Source organism: Malaya genurostris, chromosome 3, assembly GCF_030247185.1.
Source record: "Malaya genurostris strain Urasoe2022 chromosome 3, Malgen_1.1, whole genome shotgun sequence".
In the NCBI taxonomy this organism is placed as follows: Eukaryota; Metazoa; Arthropoda; class Insecta; order Diptera; family Culicidae; genus Malaya; species Malaya genurostris.
The window spans coordinates 114,109,564-114,134,309 of record NC_080572.1 but is presented as its reverse complement, the minus strand read 5'-3'; the positions used below and the strand labels follow the sequence as shown (position 1 = coordinate 114,134,309).

At 36.3% G+C, this 24,746-nt stretch overlaps 2 protein-coding genes across 3 annotated transcripts; one reads left to right on the top strand and one right to left on the bottom strand.

Annotated features, from left to right (window-relative positions):
* The first annotated feature begins 2,538 nt into the window (after nucleotides 1-2,538).
* LOC131435717 (equilibrative nucleoside transporter 4) lies at nucleotides 2,539-11,976 on the top strand. The gene is made up of 7 exons (XM_058603873.1): nucleotides 2,539-3,117; nucleotides 9,278-9,432; nucleotides 9,495-9,698; nucleotides 9,756-9,970; nucleotides 10,031-10,137; nucleotides 10,197-10,432; nucleotides 10,490-11,976. The coding sequence occupies exons 1-7, from the start codon at nucleotides 2,939-2,941 to the stop codon at nucleotides 11,377-11,379; spliced, it is 1,986 nt and encodes a 661-aa protein (XP_058459856.1). The 5' UTR covers nucleotides 2,539-2,938; the 3' UTR covers nucleotides 11,380-11,976.
* Nucleotides 11,977-18,519: 6,543 nt separating this feature from the next.
* LOC131436175 (uncharacterized) lies at nucleotides 18,520-19,553 on the bottom strand. Of its 2 annotated transcripts, none has more exons than XM_058604722.1 (3): nucleotides 19,327-19,553; nucleotides 19,123-19,265; nucleotides 18,520-19,057 (listed from the first exon to the last, which is right to left on the bottom strand). In XM_058604722.1, the coding sequence occupies exons 1-3, from the start codon at nucleotides 19,498-19,500 to the stop codon at nucleotides 18,937-18,939; spliced, it is 438 nt and encodes a 145-aa protein (XP_058460705.1). In that variant the 5' UTR covers nucleotides 19,501-19,553; the 3' UTR covers nucleotides 18,520-18,936. The 2 variants fall into 2 exon arrangements, with proteins under 2 accessions (XP_058460705.1, XP_058460704.1); XM_058604721.1 differs by having other exon boundaries at nucleotides 19,123-19,271; nucleotides 19,327-19,545.
* Between the last annotated feature and the right edge of the window lie 5,193 nt (nucleotides 19,554-24,746).

Here is a 24,746-nt window from a genome sequence, read left to right as displayed (position 1 = left end):
AACCGACTTTCAAACGGAGCCTCGGAGACCCATATTGTTATATACCATTCGACTCAGTTCGACGAGATCGGAAAATGTCTGTGTGTGTGCACTTTTCGAAAATATTTTTACCACTCAATTTTCTCAGAGATTGCTCAACCGATTTTATTTAAACTTTGGCTCGTTTGAAAGCTACTGTTGGGCCATTGATCAACTTCGAAGACCAAATGGTTGTGACTTCTGGTTCCGGAGATATAATGGTATAAGTGACGTAACCGACAAAACGTGTTGTTTTTTTACCGCGCATGTTTCTCAGAGATGGCTTAACCGATTTTAACAAGTCTAGACCCGTTTGAAGCTATTTTTAGGCCATTGATCAAGTTCGAAGATCAAATAGCTGTGACTTCTGTTTCCGACAAAACACGTTGATTTTTACCGCTCTTATGTATATAAGGGTACCAATATTTTGAGATCAAAAAAATTCCTCATGCAAAATTTGAGCTAAATCGGACATGGGTAAGGGGTGCTGCTCAGCGGTTAAAGTTTGAAAATTTTCGATCTTGAAAAAGCACCATATTGGGGAATACATGAAATTTCCGAAATTGATGCAAATAAAAGGTCTTGAAATTCTTTAAGAAATCCTCTAAAATTTGAACCAGATCCGACTTCCGGTTCCGATATCACAGCGCGATAAGTGAAATATTTTCATTTTCATGAGTATTATTTCACAAGCGATGACGAAACGAGGTGCACATTTTTATAAAATTTACTGGTAAATTCATCTATTTGACAGACATTGTTAGTCGGTGGGTATATAAATCTACTTTGGGACTATTAGTTTCCGAAAGCACCGGTAATATTGAAGAAAGGCGACAAAAATGGAACTCACTTCGATTTCTCAGCAACGGTTGAACCGATTTTCAAAAATCAAGATTCAAATTAAAGCTTTTATTGTCTTAAAAGATACTGTGCAATTTCACCCAGATCCGACTTCCGATTCCGAAATTATAGGGCAATGAGTATCAAAACATTCAAACTGTCATACAAAATGATGCAAAATCGGTACGAATCGGTACGTGCTGGTTCGTAAGAAGAAAACACCACTGACTAGCAGGGTGCGTGCAGGGTTGCCACATTTAAATCTATAATAACTTGACTGTTTACAAACTGAAAAGGTTATGGTAGTTTATAATTTTATATCCGAAGAAAATTTTTGATTTTATTCAAGTTTGAAGGAAAAAATCTTGAGAGAATCTTCTAGTGATGTTTTGGAAAATATAAGTAATATGAGAAAGACATCATTACACCACTAAATTGATTAAAACAAGATTTTTTGTGACTAACAGTGGCAGCAGTCCCTTGCTACAATTCTACAGTGGACCCATGATACGATTTGCTTCAATGAGATTCTATTTCAAATCATCACATGGACGTTCCTAGGTTATGGTGCCCACTTGGTCACTGGTTAGTTGTAGTTTTCGTCATCGTCGTGTATTTGTTTTACACATATGCATATATGCATACATACATACCTATACACATATACACACATGTATTCCAAAAGCAAACATCGTAACATTGAATTACTATTTTTATTCTAATAGCCTCAAACTTTACTTTACTATTGGTCGATCGTTAGTCCTGAGCTGAAACGGTGGCCTTTATTACCGATCTTGCATTCTTTTTCAGTCACGGAAACGACACAATCTCACAAAATAATCTGAATGAACATCGTTTGGCAGCTATCAGTGGTCTGCTCATATGTTCAGTTTTTAGTATTTTATTTTGTCCCACAATATTTCATCTCATTCCACAGTGTTTCCTGGTACAAAAACCACCAATAAACGTCAAAAATGAACTTGATTTACCGTTCATCTGTTGTCATCGTGTGAAACCCAATTGATATACGTTCAATTCACTCAATTTCTACTTCATACTGGTAATAAGGGCCGGTAGTATGAAATAAAACATAAAACAGAGCTCAGTTAAACCTTACCGATCTCTCCAACCCCTGATGTTTGAGTGTAATGCAATTAACATTACATTCAATAATGTAACTAAAACTTGTAACACATATACATATAAAATTGTAACGCTAGTTTTCGTATCGTATTTCATTGTATCTGATGATGTTTGCAATTTCGTCAAGCCCACCAACCAGGGGGGGGGGGGGGAGGGTATAATAAAGAAAAACTCTTTTCTTTCAATTTCAACATAAACCATTTCTACTTCGAAATAAAGTTACTACAATGCATCTAAACGAACTTTGTTCCAATTTGTAATAGCTAATTTTTAATTCTACAAAAATTCAGTATACTACTGTACAGGGAAATTCCAACGCACACGATTCTTGAGGAAAATCCAACGGTTAGCATCAGTAATAGACTATGTCAATAAAAGTACATTCAAGCTGGAGATATACATAAAATTTTCCTCTCTGTTTTCATCGCTCAGTTGAGAGTTGGAAATATTGTGTACCATCTCTCATTGAGAGCAAGAGCACCGGGAAATACCGGAGATTATTACATGCGCACAGGGTCACGTTTTATGTCATATTTTTCTACCTAATCCGTGATACATTTGCAGTTCATTTCGGGATGGTTGAAGTTGGGATTGGAATCTGTTGGGATCCTGAGGATTGGAGTGATTTTATTATTAGAAAACATCTAATGAATGTGCAGATATATTACTTCAACGTAGTTCGGCGCTAAAAGTGTAGCGAATTGTGTGATAGATTCCTTCTAAAATAAAAAACAATTTTGCCAGTATAGGCGTACACCAGACTTGTTAGACGGCTGACGAATATCGATTTTGTGCGAAACAGAGAACTAATATCATGATCGACAAAGAATTTGCAGGCTAATTGATATACTTTTGATAAAAATTGTAGTTGTTTTGGCAAAAGTCTCAGGCTTAGACTTTGAGACTTTAATATCTTTAGAAGATAATAAACGGTACTATGATGGAGGCCACGGAAAATGGAGGAAATTCATCATATGAACCTTTGGAAGGCAGGAGAGCATTTGACACATCGGACAGTTTGGGTATGGAAGGTAGTAGTCCACCGAAGGACCGTAGAAAGCTGGTGTTTTTTGCCCTAATGACGGCCGGCGTCGGGTTTGTGTTACCCTATAACAGGTGTGTTGTGAAAATAAGTTGAAGAATTTGGCACGGTTATGTCGTGTTTTTCGGAAGTCTTTTTGTTTTAATTTCTAGGCGAGGTTTATGTGTGTTGACGGACTGACAGTAAAATTTCACCACTCATAAGCTGATACGAATTGTCAAATAAAACAAATTAAACAAAAAAATTATTATAAAAAATTTGAAGAAAATCTTTTCTACCAATAGATAATATGAAGTATTTAAAAACTATAGAAGATCGTGAGGTTTACTTCAACCTTTCAACCGATGGGACAAGATCGAAAACGGCGAACACAATATTTGTTCGCTCTAGGTAAATTTGTGGAAAATCAATTATTTTCTAAATTCTATTAATCTTACATCGATTTGATATGCTCAGCATATTACATATTTTCACTGAATATTCCGCTTAAATTCTACAGATTTTTACGCGTATTGGTGTAATACTGCTATGACCGTGAGAAAAACTTGAGTCATGTAGCACGACATTGAAATCGATACTAGAAGTGATGTGCAGCGTTTCGATGTAACAACACATAAATGTAATATAACAGATGCATTATTGTTGTAGTATAATAACACCGACGTATTTAACATTCTATTTCAAATGTATCATCGTCGTGTGAGAATGCATGAAAGCTGAATATCTTGATGGCAAGATGAAAGGTCTTATAGTCCTGTAAGGAAACATCAAATTATTATTCGGATTCTTATTCAGGTTTTATGATCTAAGTAATCGAGATCCTAACGTTGTGGTACTAGATTTTGACAGCTGCTGTTCTAGTTGTACGGGGGAAATATGTCAAATAAAATATTAGGATGATCGTTTTAGTAGAACACGAAAAATTATTCCTAAAGTTAAATATTTCAGGTAAGCGAATATTTCGCCTTACAAGTTGTGTAAATTTTTAACGATACAATTGGGGAAAATGGATCAAAAACGCGACGTTTTTTTGAATGCATGATACAGCTGATCACAAAACATTTTTTTGTGTAAAATGGACTGCATGAAACACTTAGTTTTCAGGAAATTATTTTTATGATTTTTGAAAGCAATAAGATTGATTATAAATTATTACACATTTTCGTTTCCTTTAACATTTTTGAGAAATTTCCAGTGTATTAACATTTCGTCCCTCAAAAATTGTGATTAGGAGCAATGGCACTGTTCAGGTCAAACAAAATTTTAGACATAGAAAAAAATTTCAGTGAATAGTGAATATGAATATCATTTCCATCATTTTTCAGTAAAACGGAAATTGTTTTCGTCCAGTATTTGTTGTTGAAACTGGGAATCGACGAAAAGAATTCTGTTCGTTCAACTCATCAATTAATGCTTATAATTCATAAATCGAAACAGTTTTGAGCCCAAGCATATTTATGTATGTTGAACCGTCGTTTTAAGTGACAGTTTTAAATTTCAATAACTTATTTCTCTGTAATTCCGGAACTGAAGGTCTGATCGAAATGCAAATTTGAAGAGTTTTGTATGGACCCTTCATTCGAATCTTCGTGTGTGGAAATCGATTAAGCATTCTATAATATGTCGAAGTGAGTTAGGTTTTAGAGTTTTTGAGCATTATTTACTGTACTTCCAGGGACCAGCGTAGCTGAAAACGGCCATCAACTAACATGAGCTACAAATCAACTAACATGAGCTACAAATTACAGTTTTTGTTATCTTCCTTTTTCATCACCCTGCAATTTCAGAACTGGAAGTCTAAATTGAATTAAATTCAGCAATTTCGGAGCAATCGAGAAATCAAAGTGCGTTCCAATTTAAAGCTGTCGATCACTAGACAAATGGTACATTTGAAATTGACATTTTTACACCAATCTCCCTGTACATCCGGAAGCGGAGATACAGGGTCTGATTTAAAATCAAGATCTTCAGACCTTATGGGATCTTCAGACCTTTCATTTGAATCTAAGATGGGAAGAATTTTTGTAATCAAATTATAAAAATATTTTGAATTCGAAGATACTGCCAAATATCTTCCTAATATCATACTGTGTCATATTCGAGCGATTATGTTGCCAAAAACGAGCCGTGTGCAAATCGAAAGGTGCTCTTTCCACTTGGCTTATTGCATAGGTATTACGATTAGGTATCTATGTTTTGAAACATACTAATGTCGTTTTCGCTTGATACGAAACTTAGCCCAGTTTCCACCCTAACTTCTGTCAAACCGTTTATTTTAAGCTAGATTCGAACCTAGTTTTAACGTTGTAGAACTGAAAATCGAGTCAGTTTCGAACCTGGTTGTTATATCAGGTTTGCTCAAACCCCCGTTGCTAAGTGGGAAATCAACACAGTTTCGTGACAAGTGTTTGTTTGATGAAACTACCCTAGGTCGGTTTCAGTTTTCTCAAGTGAAAACGACATAAGTGTCAAAGGTCAATTCTGACAGATATTGTAACAATATGTAAATTTTGATATAAAAGTTTGTATGACTTGAAAAGTAATCTAAAAACAAAAACAATAGCGTACTGACTGATAATAAGACTTTTCATTTGCGACTAGTTTGGACTAAACCGGTCCAGCTATTTTCGAGATCCATGCTTCTTTGTACAGACACATATAGGTTTTTCTTTTGTGTTTACGATAAATAATCATATTATTCAATTAATGATGCCTTTCTCATACTACTTATGTTTTCAAATCACAAGATTCTGTCAAGATTTTTTCTTTCAAACTTGAGTAAAATCAAAAACTTTCTTTGTTATAAATTACCATCATCTTTCATTTTGTAAACAGTTATGTCAAGTTAATTTAGATTTTAATGTGGCAACCCTGTACGCTATACAAAACAAAGCACGCTGTGCGCTTGGCGGGTTCGTTTTCTCCTTCTTCCGTACCAGCATGTACCGATGCGTACCGATTTTGAAACATTTTGTATGGCAGTTTGAATGTTTTGATACTCATTGTCCTATAATTTCGGAACTGGGTGAAATTGCACAGTATCTTTCAAGACACTGAGAGCTTTAATTTGAATTATAAGTTGTGAAAATTGGTTTAACGGTTGCTGAATAATCTAAGTTTCTTCACTATTACCGGTGCGTACGGAAGCGGAAACTGTGAACTAGTAGTCCCGAAGTATAGATGAATTTACCAGTATTTTTTATAAAAATTTGCACCTCGTTCCGCTATCGCTTGTGAAAAAATACTCATAAAATTTAAAATTTTCGCTAATAGTACTGTAGTTTCGGAACTGAGAGACGGATCTGGATCAACTTTGCGATGACTTTTTAAATAATTTCAATAACTTTCATTTGGATCTTAGTTTGTAAAAATCGGTTGAGAAGTTTCCGAGAAAATTGAGTGCGCATTTTCTCATAGATTTGCACATATTGCCTTGTAATTCCGGATTCGAAAGTCAGATCGAGATAAGTTTCAATAGCGATCTATGGGACCATAAGACCTTTTGTTTGAATCTAAGTTTGTGAAAATTAGTCACGCCATCTCTTAGAAAAGTAAGTAATTTTTTTTTCATATTTTTGGTGCATATCACCCTGTAGTCAGATCGGGATAAAATTCAACAGTAATCTATGGGACCGTAAAAGCTTTCATTTGAATCTGAGTTTGTGAAAATCGGTTCAGCCATCTCTGAGAGTGACATTATTTGTCAACTACACACATACATACATACATACATACACATACATTTGTTCAGTTCGTCGAGCTGAATCGAATAGTATATGACATTCGGCTCTGCGGGCCCCGGTTTAAAACAACGGTCACAGTGATTGTATAACCTTTCTCTATGAGAAAGAAAAAAGGTTTTTGCCTTTCTCTATAGAAAGGTATTAGAACTTTCGACTTTCGAACGGAGCCTCGGAGATCCATAATGTTATTTACCATTCAACTCAGTTCGTAGAGAACGAAAAATGTGTATATGTGTGCATTTTTCGAAGATATTTATACGCGCTCAATTTTCTCAGAGATGGCTGAACCGATTTTAAGAAACTTATGTTCGTTTGAATGCTACTGTCGAGCCGTTGATCAAGTTCAAAAAACAAATGGCTGTGACTTTTGGTTCCGGAGATATAATGGTATAAGTGACGTAACAGACAAAACACGTTGTTTTTTACCGTTCTAATGTATATAAGGGTGCCAATATTTTGAGATCACCTCTAATTTCGTAAAGCGCTATTGTTCAAAAGTTTAAGCACCTCGAAAAAAGTCCTCATGCTAAATTTAAGCTAAATCGGAAATGGGTAAGAGGTGCTGCCCAGCGGTTAAAGTTTGAAAATTTTCGATCTTGAAAAAGCACCATAGGGAGGAGTACATGAAATTTCCGAAATCGAAATTTTTTTTTATGCCAAAAATCTTAAGATTGTTATCTCAAAAAAATTTTTTTAATCGACTTTCTGGTACTTGATATTTTTTCCAAGTCCCAGAAAGTCGATTAAAAAAAATTTTTTTTTCGAGATGACACAAAATCTCGACGTTTCATGAAATGTCAAGACTTTTTGCATCAAACATTTTTTTTTCGATTTCGGAAATTTCATGTACCCCCCCTAGGTCTCGTAGCCATAGAGAACAACCAGTCTAATGAGCGATTCGTAGATGGTCAATTCCGTGCGTTGGGGTACTTCTTCTAGATTTTATAATTTTGAAAATATGAGTAACACGAGAAAGGCATCATTACACCACTAGTTGGATTAAAATAGATTGTTGTGTCAATAAACAGTCATACAAAACGACGATGCAAACATAGAACAAAATTGTAAAAACAGTTTGATGTATATATAATATACAAAATATTATTTTAATTGCGTGAATATTGCATCAAACTGCTCATCATTAATCATTTTTAACGGTTTATATCAGGTGTACAACTTTGCTTCCGCCGTTTTTTTCCAAAATTAAAAGCTTTAAGTGCTTACAGATGTATTATTCAAAGTATTGTCCGTTGTTAGCGACAACTTTTTCCCATCTTTCCGGCAATTTTCGGTTCCCGGCTTGAAAAAAGGAGTCCTCTGTTGACACTATCCATGAAGCAATCCATTTTTCCTACTCTTCGAACGATTGAAAATGTTGATCTGCCAGGCCGTGTGCCACCGAACGGAATAGATGGAAGTCAGAAGGGGCGACATCTGAGAAATACGGCGGGTGGGGTAAGACTTCCCATTTCAGCGTTTCCAGGTACTTTTTGATCACTTTTGCGACGTGAGGCCGAGCATTGTCGTATTGGAGGATGACTTTGTCATGTCGCTCTTGATATTGTGGCCGCTTTTCTTTTAGCGCGCGACTAAGGCGCATCAGTTGCGTTCGGTAGCGATCTCCTGTGATGATTTCACCCGGTTTTAAGAGCTCGTAGTAAATCACACCGAGCTGATCCCACCAAATACAAATCATAACCTTGGGGCCGTGAATATTCGGTTTCGCCTTCGGCGAAGTAGTATGCCCGGGCTTTCCCCATGATTTTCTGCGTTTAGGATTATCGTATCGAACCCACTTTTCATCACCGGTTACGATTCGATGTAAAAACCCCTTACGATTTTGTCTTTGAAGCAGTTGCTCACATACACTCGATGTTCCTCGGTTTCAACTCGTACGGCACCCTGTTTCCTTCTCTCTGAATCATGCCCAGAGCCTTGAGACGTTTTGAAATGGCTTGCTGACTCACTACCAACGATTCGGCAAGCTCTTTTGGGTTTGGCACGAATCTTCATCAAGCAATGCTTCTAGTTGTTCATCTTTAAAGGTTTTTTCTCTTCCACCACCATGTTTGTCTTCGACATCGAAATCACCATTTTTAAAACGTTGAAACAACTCCCGACACGTTGTTTTACTCAGAGCAGCATCACCGTAAGTTTCTGAGAGCATTCGATGCGCTTCAGCTGCATTTTTTTTTCGAATTATAACAGAAAAGTCAAACTTCCCGCAAATGGCGAGAATTGGGCACATAAACAGACATTTTCGAGCGTGAATAATACGAAAACAAGAGCAACTGTCACTGAAACGGCGATGACAATTCGTTAGGCACTGTACACATTCACTTTGAAGGCATTACCATCTATGTATTTAGACCAGCCTCAGCCGGTACAGCCATCAAAGTTGTACACCTGATAATATGAATAATATTATTTACAAGATTATAAGAGAAAAATGTCTTAATTCGAACTGTCGAGCTAAAACAATTTTTTATAGTTTCATCATTGCAGCCGACTATTGGCAGTCGCGATTTCCAGGACAGTCGGTAGCCTTGGATATGTCTATGACATACATCATCGTGGCACTGGGCACAGTGTTGTTAAATAATGTATTCCTGTCGCTTGCACCGTTTCGCGTGCGTATCGCATTCGGTAAGTGAATATTACTATACTAGTTTGAAATAACCGAAAATTGTCACCTTCATTGATACCAGGGTACGCCGTATCTTTTACAACGCTGGTCTTCGTAGCTCTTTGTGAGGTGGCTTGGCACATGTTCACAGCTAAAACTGCATATTCCGTTAACTTAGCTGCAGTTTCCTTGGTAGCGATGGGATGCACGATACAGCAATCCAGTTTTTATGGATTCGCCAGCATGCTACCGAAGCAATACACACAGGCAGTGATGGCTGGAGAGAGTAGGATGTGTTTGGTTACGTTACGGGTTGATGCTATAATGTTTACAACTGTTTCAGGTATTGCTGGATTTTTAGTGTCGTCGAATCGTGTAGTAACGAAGTTGTTGATCAAAAGTGACCGAGCATCGACAGCAATATTTTTTCTTACCTCAACAGTTTATATAGCATTCAGTTATGTATTGCACTCCATTACAACACATTCGCCATTTGTGCGATATCATATGAAGGCATGTGCCAAAATTGTGCTTCGACCTGACGATGAGCATACTCTTGTGAGTAATACATTAAACTGAACATAGAATTTTATTCGTGAAACAATTTTCAAATTTTAGAGTGACACTTTAGAAGGTGATATGACAAATGCGCGCTACGGAGTGCTAGCATTGGAGTCTAGCCCTCCTGTTCACATTCCTCCAGGTACTACTACGTTAAGCTTTAGGTATGCTTCAGGTACAACAAAAGTTACGATTTTGATTAATTTGAACCAATATCTTACAGCAATCCAGTTTACGAGCTCTCGAATCCAAGCGGGGGAGAAAGTGTGCTAGAAACTAATATAAACAATCTAACGTCTACCACAACTAGTGTGACTACCAATAGTAACTCGACGAATCGTCCGATAACGTCACCGACCTCGGCAACGGCATCGCATGATGTACCCAATGTCGCTTTCAAGGTCGAACACGTAATGACACCGGATATTTGCAGCTCTGGCAGATTTGGAAGCTTCCGAAGTAAGTATTGTGAATTTCATTCATCGGTTTGTATTGAGAATCATATTTCCATTCAAGGTGGCGTAGAATCGCGATGGAAGGTTGCCCATGCTATCTATCCTTACATGGCATGCATAGCTTTAGCGTACTGCGTAACACTATCTTTGTATCCAGGAATAGAATCGGAAATTATATCGTGCAATCTGGGTACGTGGATGCCGGTTCTGTTAATGTTCACCTTCAACACATCGGATGTAGCAGGCAAACTTCTGGCAGCCGTTCCGTACGCTTGGTCACGAAGGCAGTTGATCCTAATGTCTGGTCTGCGGGCTCTACTCGTACCTCTGATTTTACTGTGCTGTTCTCCTCGAGAGCAACCGGTAATTGCCGGTGAAGCATCAGCGTTTGTGTTTACTGCTGCTCTTGGTATCACAAACGGTTTAGCTGGCAGTCTTCCCATGATGCTTGCCCCAGACAAAGTATCAGCAACATTGAAAGAGGTCACAGGCAATATGATGACCCTTTCCTATAATATAGGACTAACGGCAGGCTCTCTAGTAGGCTACGTATTCGAATCCATGCTAGGGCCACAATTGCCGAATCCCTGTCCGCAATATCCCTTTGTTCCTCCGCGACCCAATCAACCAATTTACAATAATCTCAGTATCGCCACTAGCACCAGCACCAGCACCAGTACCACAACAATGTCAACGGCAATTCTAACAACCTTGGCATCTACTATTCTTCAATCTAGTACATCCAGCATTTCGCTGGAAAGCACTAGCAGCATATCATTATCCACGACCTCAACGATATTACCATCGACTACAGTATTAGGTTCGACACCAAGTAGCGTAGAAGTAGATGTTACAACTGCTGCGCTAGACAGCAGTAACTTGGTGACATTGGCGGCTAGTTTTGTGTACAATGCAACTCATTCAATTATAGAAGCTACCACCGAACGCTAATCAACCTTGATGTAGTGTCGAAACGCTCTTGAGCATATACATACTATACATGAAATTGCCACAGGATCATTCATCAACCAGGACTGACAAAAGACGAAATTGTATGAGCTTGAGTCAATTTCATTGATATTATTAGTTTACGTTCGTTATGCATACTTGTAAAAGCAAATGTGGCCATTATCGTCCTCGCAGATCGAGATACTAAGCAACATTATGATCACACCACAGAGTTTAAATGTGTTCGAAACTATCATAATGACAGTTACCTAGAAGTTAACAAGATGTTTAAACTCCGTCGTGTGAATGTTGTATAATGCTTGTTATGTTTTTCATTTTGTATCATAATATTTCGGATAGGAACTGATGAATGTGTGTGAGCGAAAAAGAGAAGATGATTCACAAAATAGTGGAAGTAGAATAAATGTTGAGTAGTAATTGGATAAATAGTCAAAGGAAATGTACAGAAGCGATCGAATATGCATTCTAGTTAGATCTTAAAAATAACAATACAAAAGCATATTCACATAACAAAAAAAAAAGAAAAAAAAAAAGAACTTCAAAGTGGAAAATCGGTGGACGATAAATAAAGATATTATATTTTAATCTACTTAACACCGACTTATTCAATTATTGCAGTGAATCATTCGTACGTCGTGACTATTTTTACTTACTCGTTTTATCTGTGGACTTCCAAAATATTGGAAACAGAACTATTGGAACGTAAAGTCCCAAAGTCAATGCATATTTATGACGAGCAATTTATCGATTGTTATCAGTGGCAATCTACTGCAACGCTTGTCGAAACAAAAACTTTGGTTCTGTTTCGGAAGGTAGGAAATATAAGGTAACACGTAGGTTTTGCTTTTTGCTTATCTGTAGCGTCATCTTTTTGATCGAAGCAATAATTCAAATTTTATGGTGAAACCCGCAAACTGTAGACGACACAAAGGCACCATTCAAGAAAAGGCCGGGTCGGTATTAATTTTCCTAGTGGAGTAATGATGTCTTTCTCTTTAACCTATCCGCAAAGGAATCTGACACATTTTGTTCTCCGGTTGCACTGGAACCAAACAAGGGAGGGAGAAACCGAACACGGCATCGGGAAGTAGAAAAATGAAGGTTTATTTTCGTCTAGTAGTTTTGCATCATGGAGTACTGGAGTGTTGCTCAATCATACGTTACAACTATTCGTGAGTTTGAAAAACATTTCAGATTAACGCCGGAAATGCAGGTGCCTTCGCGTAATACTGTGAAGCAGCGGGTGAAATTTTTTTGTTAAAACTAGTTCTGTGACCAAAATAAAACCTCCGGACTGTCCTGACACCAAAGAATTCGAAAATAGTTCGAAGGGCCATCAGCTAGCACCTAGAATATGAAACCGTTTTGAAGAATATGCCTTTATAATCGTCGCCATTTTCAAATACGGTTTTATCAGATCAGACCGGGAAGTGACCGGTGAAATTGGGAAAACCGGGAATAAATCGGGACTTTTAATGCAAAACCGGGAAAAATATCACTAGCCCGAATATGAGTAACAATTTTTAGCATCATAATTTTATTATTCAACAAGAGAAAAGTAGGCGGTTGCGTTCGAGCGAGTAGTTTAGTAAAAGTATTGAAACAACTTATTGTTTCATGTTTTTACGTTTCGTCTTCGATTCATCAGTGCATCAGCAAATTATGTTGAACTGCTGATGCAAACCCCCGGATCAACATGATCCGATGAGCAGACGTAAAGTTAATGCATTTTGCAAAGCACTTGTTTGCGCCGAAGTGCTATGTCTAACTGACGTGCCGAAAAAACGGAACAAATTTGATGGCATACTGACCGCTAACAGATTTTCATCAATTGGGGGGTTTTTTTTTTAATGGATTTATTTTTGTATTCGATCTCGTTGTCACCCTTTTTCTAGGGGAAGAGGAGCTTCCATTTCCCTCCTGCGAGGAGTGGCTCGTCTCGTCGTTCATTGACGCATCGGTGGTATTCCGTCTTCTTTTCGTTTTCCTTGTTATTCGCAGTCTTGATCTCGTTGCTAGTTACTGTAGAAGCGCCTTGTTGTTAATTGGTTGCAGTTGCTGGTTGGTTATATGGTGAAGGTGTTTTTGAAACAGGAGCACTGCATTCACTAGTTTCCGTTGTTGAGCAATTGTCCTTGTTTTTGTCTGTTTTTGCAGTTTCAGTGCAAGGTTTGCCGTAGTGTGCAGGTTGTTCACAAAACTGACATGTAACCAGTTGATTTTCATACGTAATCAGCGTTTTACACGGATGTATTCCATCTTGACCACAAACGATGTAAGATGGAATTGCTTTACGTAGTTGCATACGTACCACTCGCACGCCATTCCGGATACCGGGGAAAAAACTCCGCCATACTTCCCTTTCGATGGAAACAACTTCCCCGTACTGTGACATGTTTTCCCGAATGAACCCATCGCTGGTATGCGGGGGAAGGTCATGCACGCGTACTTCTATTGCATTGTCCACCATGTACACAGGGATTTTGTATTTAACATTGTCATGATCAACACTATGTACCTCGTTATTAACCGAAGCAAATGCAATTGCTTCTCTTTTACGTTTGAACATAATGTACACACAGTTAGACGCCTTGTTGAATTGAATTTCACTTACATTATTAGCGTCTAGATGCATTCGTTCTTTAAGTTTGCTTTCATTTGCTGCTGGTCTAACTTTCCAGCGCTTGAAATCAATACAAATTGAATTTGGTCTTGTAGGCCATATTTCAGGCTTTGTTAAATCGTATTTGCCCGTTTCGTACACTCTATTGTTCACTACACTGTATTGTCTTTGTTTCTGTTGTCTCGACCGTAAACGATTTGCGACTGTGTCGGGTGAGATGTGAGCAGTAACTGCTGCTGGATTTTTAGTTACTTTGAGAATAAGTATACATAACACTAGCAAAATTGTTGGCAAATTTTTAATACTTGTGTAATACTCATATTTGTGAGAGATATTGATTTCAATATATTTCACAAAATTAAGTCAGTTTTTGACTTTTTTAATACTTATTCAATAATTGAATTGTAATAGAATTGCTGGAAAAACCGACTTTCTAACGATGCCTCGGAGACTCATAGTGATATATACTATTCGACTCATTTGGAGGAGGTCGGTAAAATTTCTCTGTGTTAGTGTATGAGCGTGTACCTTGCATTGAATTGTTTACCGCTCATTTTTCTCAAAGATGACTGAATCGATTTGAACAAGTTCAGGCTCGTTTAAAAACTACTATTGGGCCATTGATCAAGTTCGAAGATCAAATGGCTGTGACTTCTGGCTCCGGAGATATGACGGTATACATGACGTAACCAACAAAACGCGTTGCTTTTTACCGCTCAATTTGATCAGAAAAGGCTGAGGTGATTTTAACACGTCTGGGCTTATTCAAAAGCTACTGTTAAATTGTGGATCGAGTTCAAATATAAAATGGTTGTGATACCTGATATACACCTTCATTCTTGTTTAAGGCCGTTCTGGTACAGACTTAAGTTGTACCTCAAACCCGACCCGAACCCGTACACGACAGAAAAATTTGCTTATCGGGTTCAGGTCGGGTACGGATGTCGATTTTTTTTATTTAGTCGGGTTTCGGGTACGGGTAAAGATTTTTATTGTTTTATCGGGTACGGGAAGATTCCAAGTATCAAAGAAGTGATGTGCTATATAATAAGTAAATATCGTACTCAAGATCAATTTAATTCAAAGCGGTGAAAAAAATTTTGAAATTAAACTTCGTGCAAAGCAAAAAAAAATTGAAAATAGCAATATTCCTTTTTTTACTATTTTGTCATGTTTTTGATAGTCTACATATTTATTGCATTGGTAAAATCATGCATTCAATATAAAATAAAGCATGTTTAGCCATTACATTCGAATTTTTGTTTTTTAAATCGATTAAACTGTTTTCAATGGTTTGAATGGTTCATTCGCAACATTAAACTAACGATTATAAAAAACAACATTACATCTATTCGTCTGTAAACGAGAATGGGACTTTTCGTTCGTACGAGTGATGTTCGAATACACGTATCGCTCGAAACTAAACTGGCACGTAAAAAAAATGAGGGTGATAATGGTAGAAGTGACTTAACCGACAGACCTGTCGTGTTTTTCAATACAACAAATTTCTCGGCAATGAAAGAATCGATTTCGAAAGACTTAGATTCGTTCGAAAGCTACTATTAGGTTATTTGATAAGCTCACAATACTAATCGTCGAGGTGAGAATCTGAAAAATGCATTAATGAGATTAATAATTATTATGAATTCGTGTAGGAACTAACCTAACTAACGATAATATTATTTTTATTGAGGCTGTTTCAATGATAAGAGAAAGGTATTATTACACCACTAGGTGGATTAAGAAGGGTTTTTGAATAATCTGAATAATCGCTATTGAATTTTATTTTTGTACGACTTTCGGTTCCGGAATTACAATGCAATATGTGCAAATCTATGAGAAAAGGCGCATTCAATTTTCTTGGAAATTTCTCACCCAATTCTTACTAACTAAGATGCAAATAAAAGGTCTTGAAATTCTTCAAAAAGTCCCTAAACAGTTGATCTAGATCCGACTTCTGGTTCCGGAATTACAGTGGGATTAGTAAAAATTTTCGATTTCATGAGTATTTTTTCACAAGCGATAGCGAAACGAGGTGCACATTTTTATAAAACTTACTGGTAAGTTCATCTAGTTGGCAGACCTTGTTAGTTGGTGGATATATCAATCTACTTTGGGACTACTAGTGCCAAAAAATGGAACTCACTTCGATTTGATGCAAAATCGGTAGGCATCGGTACGTGCTGGTACGGAAGAAGATGAAAATGCACCCGCACACAGCACACTTTGTTATATTTTGTATAGCGTGCAGGGTTGCCACATTTAAATCTATATTAACTTGACATAACTGTTAACAAATTGAAAAGGTGATGGTAGTTTATACCCAAGAAATGTTTTGATTTTTTTCAAGTTTGAAAAAAGAAACGTGATAGAATCTTCTAGTGACGTTTTTGAAAATAAAAGTAATATGAGAAAGGCATCATTATGCCACTAGGTGGATTAAAAAAGGTTTTTTTCGTTAGGATTGTTCCAGACACGAATTTGGTCTGATTTTTAATAAAAATTCATTCGGATTGTTTCAGCTAGTAATGGAAAGCATGACTCAACGCTTACGTCGCATATTCGACCACATTCTCGAAACTGGAAGTATTAGCAATCATACATTTGTACTTGATCATTAGATACTTTTCGAAAAAAGCGGATAGAAAAAAAAGTTTTTTTCGGTTACGATCTTTATAGAAATATATCTCCGGAATCTCGATTCACAACCTAATAGTAGCTTTCAAACGCGCTTAAGTAGTTTAAAGTCGGTTAAGCCATATCCAAGAAAATTAAGCGGAGAGAAAAATATGTGACAGCCAATTGGTCTTCGAACTTGATTCACAACCCAAAAGTAGCTTACGAATGATCCAAAGATTTAGAAATCGATTCAGCCAGTTCGGAGAAAATTGAGCGGAGAGAAAAAAATGCGTTTTTTTGGTTACGTCTCTTATACCAATATATCTCTTCCGGAACCGATCACAACCCAACAGTAGCTTTCAAATGAGCCTGAGCTGTTCGGCAATTTCTGAGAAAATTGAGCGTATATAGATATAAAGTTCGGTTCGTCGATTGAGACACTTCTGATCATATCTTTGAACCCAGAAGTGTCAGGCACTAGATCTTAAAATCGGTTCAGCCATCTTCGAGAAAATGGATTGTATGGATAAAAAGTGTGAGTTGTCGATAAACTCATTTCTACGATCATATTTCCGGAACTGAATGTGTCAGTCACTAAATCTTCGAACTTGATCCACAATATAATAAGAACTTTCAAATAAGTCTAAGCTTGGTAAACATATATCATACTTTTCGGTGTTATTGAGGCTTCCGACTTTCGATTTCTGCCCGATTCAATCTTCCCGGCAAATGAAAATATCAGAATGCTATTAATAATATTATTATATATCACTTATTAAGACTATCAGGAAAATACACATACATCTTCAAAATGGGGAACTTCATTTTTATATCGTTTGCAAAAATGGTTCATTGTTATTGTAACGATTTTTGCAATCAAAGATACAAAAATCAACACGTCAATTTGAATTTGTCATGTTGTGAAATGATCACACAAGTTACTAGGACTCGGTTTGGCGAACAAAATTGACGGAAAGTTAATTTCAGAGACATAACTGAATGACAACAAACTGAAATTTTTCGTTGATTATCTTGTTCTAGATTATTGTTCAAGTTTGAATATAGTTTGTAACTGAGATGAATAATGGAACTGAGATAAATGGGGTAACCATTATAACTGACTAAATAGATCATATCGAGAATCTAAATATGACTAAAACATAGGAAAGTGTACACTGAGATCTTTTTTAGGCGCATTTTCCAAGTTATGGAGTTTTAATATGCGGACTTCTGAAGATATGCGGATTTTCGAACCTCGCATAAAAGTTGATTTCAGTGTATATGTTATCGCATTCCATACACATTGAGTCTGTGTCGTATTTGCATAAATTTCAAACGTTTTGACATGTAAAGTATATAAGTACTTTTATGGTTCAGTCGATATACAGTCATGCTTTGTTACTCTAGGATTATCCGTTCATGTCCCGTAGTTTGCGTCCTTTTAAGTTTTTATTTCATTAAGTTTCGTGTTTGAGATTGAATTTTATTTATTTTTTTCGTCAAGCAAATTCAATTTAAACCACTAAACAGACGAGCAGTTTGCACTATTTATGTAACCCTTTAATAATATCGCACAGGTGCAATATTATTTCTGACGTCTCAGGCGTAAACGAATGACGACTTATTACTGACCGTCGCAGTATGTAAGAATTTAGGGGTAGTTGGCACCATAAACCACAATAGATATCAAGAAAACCCCGCTTTGCCTCTGTCCCATATATCTTTTGAAGCTTTCAAAGAGCAGTCTAAAAAAATAGAACTCCAATGGTATAAAAATTCAAAAGTTGTTTTCTCCGTTGCCGTAGAGAGGAAATTCACAGAATTTCACCAGTTCATTTAACAATTTTGAATTTGACCGAGTTAAATATATAAAATATAAATTGATCTGATATAATTGGTGATGCTTTTTAATGTTCATCGTGATTTTTATTTTTTCAAACAACACGTATATTTGAATACAACATAAATTTGGTATATTTCTTATTAAACTATCTACATTCTATTGGATTGACTAGAATTAGCGTTAGTAGAATAAGTGTAGGTAGCTAATATTCCCGTGGATACCATAACAATACATTTTATAATGGACAAGACTCAATTTAGTTAGAACCCTATTGCATAATTCACACAATTTTATGTAAATATTATAAATATACATTGGATGGATACGTGTAGATTTAAGTTTATAAGGATCTCTACAAATTAAATTGTAGATAAATTACTAATTCTGATACCTATAGTATTATTTTCATGAACAATAATTATTCCATTTTTCTATGGTTCTCTCAACATTGTTTTCACCTATACAGGCTAAGCTGCTCCTGTAGTTCATCTTCATTTAGGGCAGAATCTATACTAAACTCTTCGTTTTGTTTTCTAAGAAGATCAAATATTGCTGCAAGCTGCACTTTTTCGATCCTAAAATATTGGATTTATATTATAGAAGTTTATTTTAGCAAGGTAAGCTGAACGACAAAAATTACTCTTTTTCGGCTTCTCTTTGTTCGTCAGTAAGTGTTTTTTCCAAAGATTTCAACTTTGCTGATTTCAGCTGTCGAACAGATTCAATTTTCACGTCTTCGTCTTCACTGTTTTCGTCGGTTTCGGAATCGTTCGACTGTATTGACTGATTCTTATAGGAACAGGCAAAACATTATTTTGAATTTGATAATAGGATGTAGAGTTACCTCTGTTCGGTGCTGTGAAGTGCTTTCCTCTGTCACACTAGCACCGTTCGTAAGTCGGGTTACGATACCTATGTAAATAGTTAAAACAACGACTGCCACAGAAGTTGCTATACTGAAGATATAAAATGTAGAAAGATTACTAAAAAATATCATCAAGTTTTCAATATAATTCATGTTTGTTGATAGTGCAGACGTAAGAAAGACTGAATGTTTGACAGTATCGTGTGAGAAGTGCTTATGTAGTGAGTCAATTCATTCATCTCACTACCTTGTTCTCTCAATACATAACCAAACTTGCATGCAAGGAATGAATGGTGAGTCCGTATTCCTGCACTGGATTCAAGAAAAAAGACAAGGGAAGCCGACAAATGAGCGTGCAGAGAAGCCTTGCACCTCGGCACAATTGCCTAAAAGTCGGTACGGTTAATAATGCGATCAAATCATTGATCAAATTTGGAATATAGTGTAGTTCTACAAAATTCCAAATCATTCAATAAATCGAATAAGGAAACTGTTATCGAAACGCATGATTAAGTGATAATCGTATGGGCGTGGCTTGATGACATATTTCTTCACATTTCCGAATATAAGATAGTTAATCGATTGTTTTATAATTTATAATAGAAACGTGCTTAATCCACCTAGCAGTGAGATGATACCTTGTTTTTATCAATCCGCATGTGTGTTTCGTGTGAATATTCTTCGTTGTGTTCAGTTTTCATGAAATTATTTTAATGACCGTCGTTTTAAATGACATGTAATTAAAATTTTGGAACTACAACACGAATCGAAGATAGAAATTGTATGAAACCTTAAAATTATTCCATTCAATCTGAACGTGTGACAATCGATTAACCATTTCTAAGTTGTAGAAGTTCTCTTTAAAGTTTTTGTCATTTTTATGGTACTTCCAAAAACGGTATTCAGAGATAGTTCGTATGTTCATGAATTAGTATGACGAACAAATTGAAATAGTACTGTTTCCTTATTCCTTATATTACATTTTGGTGGGGAAAGGGTTCCAATCAGCTTTTTACAGCCCTGTCCAAAATGTATTGCCCTCCCCGTTAATTTGTATCAGGCCGAATTAGCGCATGCGCGCCCTATAAACGCCTCTTTCAATATGAGGAAATTACATTGTTACCCAGCAGTTTCTATTATTTCTTCATGTTGATTTTCTTACCTTTGTTCATAGTTTGTATTCTGTTTTACCTTAATTTCAGTGTTCTATTCAGATGTGATTCGTGTCTTTTGTTGTCATTTTTCACTCCGTACTTTTGCTGGCATGTTATGTTGCTTCCTCAAATCTAAAAGTTAGTTGTATGCAATGGTGTTTATATTCTTACCAATATTCCTTTCTAATTCTTTCAGCATTTTCGTATTTCTTGTTCCTCATCCAGTCATCCGTTTCCAAAAAAAAAAAAAAAAAAAATAGTATTTCATTGATCTTTGTAGAGCAGCTCATCATGGTTTGACGGATAAGAACTGAGGACATGCGTTTTTATTTAAATGATAATAACACTTGGGTTTAATAGTATTGCTACAGCATGTTCACATTTCGTTATCTTCGGTTGATTCTTGACAGTATATTACCATCCGCTCAGGCAGTTTTGAACATCTGGTACACTGACTCGCAATCGAAATGTGTCACAACCAATTTGATACAACACACCCGAGGGAACGGTATAATGTATGTTGTACACACAAAAACACATACATACACACAGGCACATACGCATACACACATGCATACATACCTACATATATTCCACAAGCAAGCATCACAACATTGAGTTACTATTTCTATTCTAATAGATTCTAACTAAAATTTGTGTGCCAATAGTCATCTCATTAGTAGAGTCACCATGTTATTTTACCGATTACTCGACTTTCAATAAATTTATTGAGATAAAATCGAATACAAAATCTTTGCCTCGTCTGTAAGAAGCTATGGCACATAAAAGTAGTTCAGAAATGATTCAATACTGCTGTTTTAACGAACAAAAAAAATGCTCCAGATTTCATGTTATTCTTGAAATTAATCTATCAAACAGAGATAACAGATCTCACTCTAACTAATGGTTTTCGTACATGAAATGACTAATGGATTTGAGATGAATGGGGGTACCGTTACCCAATTTCTATCTCTTCTATTGGTCGATCGTTAGTCCTGAGCTGAAACGGTGGCCTTTATTACCGTTCTTGCATGCACTCACTCTTACATTTCATTCACACATCATCTCACCCATCAGGTCCCAAACGATACATCCTCACAATATAAACTGGATGAACATCGTTTGACAGCTATCAGTGGTTTGCTCATTGGTTCGGTCATTATTATTTTATTATATTCTATTTCATTCCACAGTATTCCATGGTAAACAAACCACCAATAAACGTCAAAGATGGATTCGATTTACCGTTCATTTATTGTCATCGTGTGAAACCCAATTGGGATACGTTTACTCTACTTAATTTTCACTTCACACTGGTAATAAGGGCCGGTAGTATGAAAATAAAACATAAAAAAGAGCTCAGTTAAGCCCTACCGGCCTCTCCAACCCCGGATGTTGGAGCGTAATGCAATCAACATCTTATTCAAGTCGTTCCATATATTATTCATTTAATTCAATTATGAAACTAAAAACTGTAACGCATATTTTTATCAAATTGTAACGCTAATTGATTGTATGTGATGATGTTTGCAATACCGTCAAGCCCACCAACCAAAGGGAGGGCGAACAAATTGAAATAGTACTGAGAACAATTTTGAAGATTTTTTTGTATCGTCATCTTCTATGACAGTTTGAATTTTAAACTCTTAACGCTGTAATTTCAAAATTGGAAGTAGAAACCGGGTCAAATTCACCAATTTTGTATGGGACCACAAATTTATTTTAATTTGAATTTTTGTTTATTAAATTCGTTTTGGCCTTCTAATTGATATTCTGTTTTCAAGGTCAATTGGTAGAATCGCGTGGGTAGTTTGCTCTCATAAAAAAGTCGTCGACCGCGTTTCTATTGTTCATGAAAGGTATATTCCTTATACAAATAGTTTTGTCATTGATTTATTACAGCGTGTAAAAGATCATCAGATTATGTACAAAGAATCATTTGCGCAATGCATAGCTGCACTTTGTATTTCGCAAAACAATTTTTATAAATCGAGTTTGTCGGTTATGTCACGATAGATATGTAAAATAGCAACGTTATTAAGTCGATCTTGCAACATTGTTGATCCTGAGAACGTTTTTTATCTGCGAGGAACCGAAAAACATTTTTCTGTTTCAGTATTTGTAGAAACATATCTCTGTCACTGAGTAACCTTTCCTTGTCAAAATCGTTCTCATGAAATTTCCCAGTTTCAGCGATATCTTCTGAACTAACTGCAAAATTTTCCAATATCGTTATCGCTATCGAAATCGTTTAATTCAAGGTTAGTAAGAGCTTGTATGCTCTTGTTCCAAATTTCATCAAATGTAGATTCGCGTGAAGCGTTAAGAACGTCGGAAACTTTTTGTATTTTTTTTTCATACGATTCGATGACGCAAAGAGTAGACGAAGCTCATTACCGTTCAATTTTCTTGTGTATGGATTATCCAGTATCAATCATTTTAGGCTCGTTCGACACGAAAATTGGGATGTGGTTCGATTTCGATCATGCTGACATGCTTTTCCTTATTTTGGAATATTGTTCTTAAATTTAAGCGAATTATTTATTATGAAAAAGGTAATTAAACATAATAGAAATACAATTATGGATAAATTGCATTTTTCATGATACTTTAAAATGATGACGACGACGACCGACGTATAACATGCACAAAAATCAAATGAAACCCAATACTTTCAATTTATAACGTGAAATATTCGTATTTTTTAATTTTCAGGGGTTCCTTTTGAGAAGTGTCAAAACATATTTGCTGAATTGTTGTATCTGAAACATATAGCAATGCATAAGTCATACACACTAAGATTTAATTCCTTTGTTCGGTAATATTTTTGACGAGAAATTTCGGTAATTTATGTAAATGACCGATATTTCGGTACATGAGTTTTCTTTTACAATAATTATGCAAATTTTTGCCGGACGATCAGTCTTACGTCAATTTTCATTACAGAATTTTTGAATAGATATACAATTCATACGGCAAATCTGAATAGTCGCCGAGTCGTATGGTAAAATTATCTTCCAATAACCGAACTTCTGAGAAAACTGATAGTCATAAAACTAACTGTCAAAATGTCAAGTTTTTAGTAATTATCTGTTTATTAACCAAACGAAAACAATCTTGAAGAGTTCATCGAATGGATTGAGGTACAGGTGCCAAAATATTTAAAATAATAGAACCAATAAAAGCTTTTTGTTTACTTATAGGCAGAAAATAATTTTGTATCACTTGTTCACTTGCTGCCTACACAAATCGTTCGAGGGTAATTTCTGGTGGAGTCGACGGATTGTGCAGTGTTTTGGAAGGCGCTCATAATTCCGGTCAGTCGAAACATTTGACCCTTTTTTGTGGAATAAAACCATAGCAACAGGTTGAAATTTCCTTCATTCGTTTTTGTGAATTTGTGTTGTTTTTTGAAATCCGAAAATCCAGAATTTTAACCAAAGGAAAACAAACAAACAAACAAAAAATTACCGAACGATCAGTTAGATCTAATTGGTTTACAGTTTAAAGGCTGTCCCAGAAAGTATGGACGCAACCAAAAACCTCTGCCATTTCGCAATGGTTCAGAATCTGTCAATTTTCATGACTGCGTCCTGTTGTATACACTCTTCTCTAACCACTTGTGTAGTTGTTTATTCGTTTTCATTAGTTTGTTTCGAAATGCGTGGTCTTTCAGCAGAACAACGTCGAAAAACTATGTACAAATGGTGCACAGAACGTGGACTGTCACTGAGAAAGATGGAAAAATGGAAGGAGTAAGTTCAGTGAGGATAACACCTTTGAGGATAAACCGAAAACGGGTCGAAAACAAGGTCCTGCTAACCCTCAGTTGGATAAACGTATACTGAAGGCGTTCGAGCAACAGAAGGAAGTTTCAGTTCGGGATGTGGGCACTTCGCAGTCAAATGTTCTTCGTGCTAAAGAACGTTTGAATCTTCGAACCTATAAGAAGCAGAAACAACCAAAACGTAGTCCGAAACAAGAAGCATCGATCAGGCCGAGGGTTCGAAAGCTGTACAATACGATTCTTGCTGGAAATTTGAACTGCAAAATCATGGACGACGAAACCTACGTGAAACTCGATTACAAATCCTTGCCGGGACCACAATATTATACGGTGTGAGAAGGGCAAGTAGCTGCGGTAAGATTTCGAAACCCTTCATCACCACTGCTTCAATGAACAACGAAATATACATCAAGGAATATTTACAAAAACTACTTCTACTCAGGATTCGAAGCCACAAG

What these genes read in the sequence shown, in the direction of transcription:
- LOC131435717 (XM_058603873.1), top strand. Translation starts at nt 2,939, where the DNA reads ATGATGGAGGCCACGGAAAATGGAGGAAATTCATCATATGAACCTTTG. An exon ending in TCGCGTGCGTATCGCATTCG is followed by an intron (nt 9,433 to 9,494) that starts GTAAGTGAATAT and finishes CATTGATACCAG; the next exon opens with GGTACGCCGTATCTTTTACA. An exon ending in GGCAGTGATGGCTGGAGAGA is followed by an intron (nt 9,699 to 9,755) that starts GTAGGATGTGTT and finishes CAACTGTTTCAG; the next exon opens with GTATTGCTGGATTTTTAGTG.
- LOC131436175 (XM_058604721.1), bottom strand. Translation starts at nt 19,500, where the DNA reads ATGAATTATATTGAAAACTTGATGATATTTTTTAGTAATCTTTCTACA. An exon ending in CTTCACAGCACCGAACAGAG is followed by an intron (nt 19,272 to 19,326) that starts GTAACTCTACAT and finishes TGTTCCTATAAG; the next exon opens with AATCAGTCAATACAGTCGAA. An exon ending in CAAAGAGAAGCCGAAAAAGA is followed by an intron (nt 19,058 to 19,122) that starts GTAATTTTTGTC and finishes CCAATATTTTAG; the next exon opens with GATCGAAAAAGTGCAGCTTG.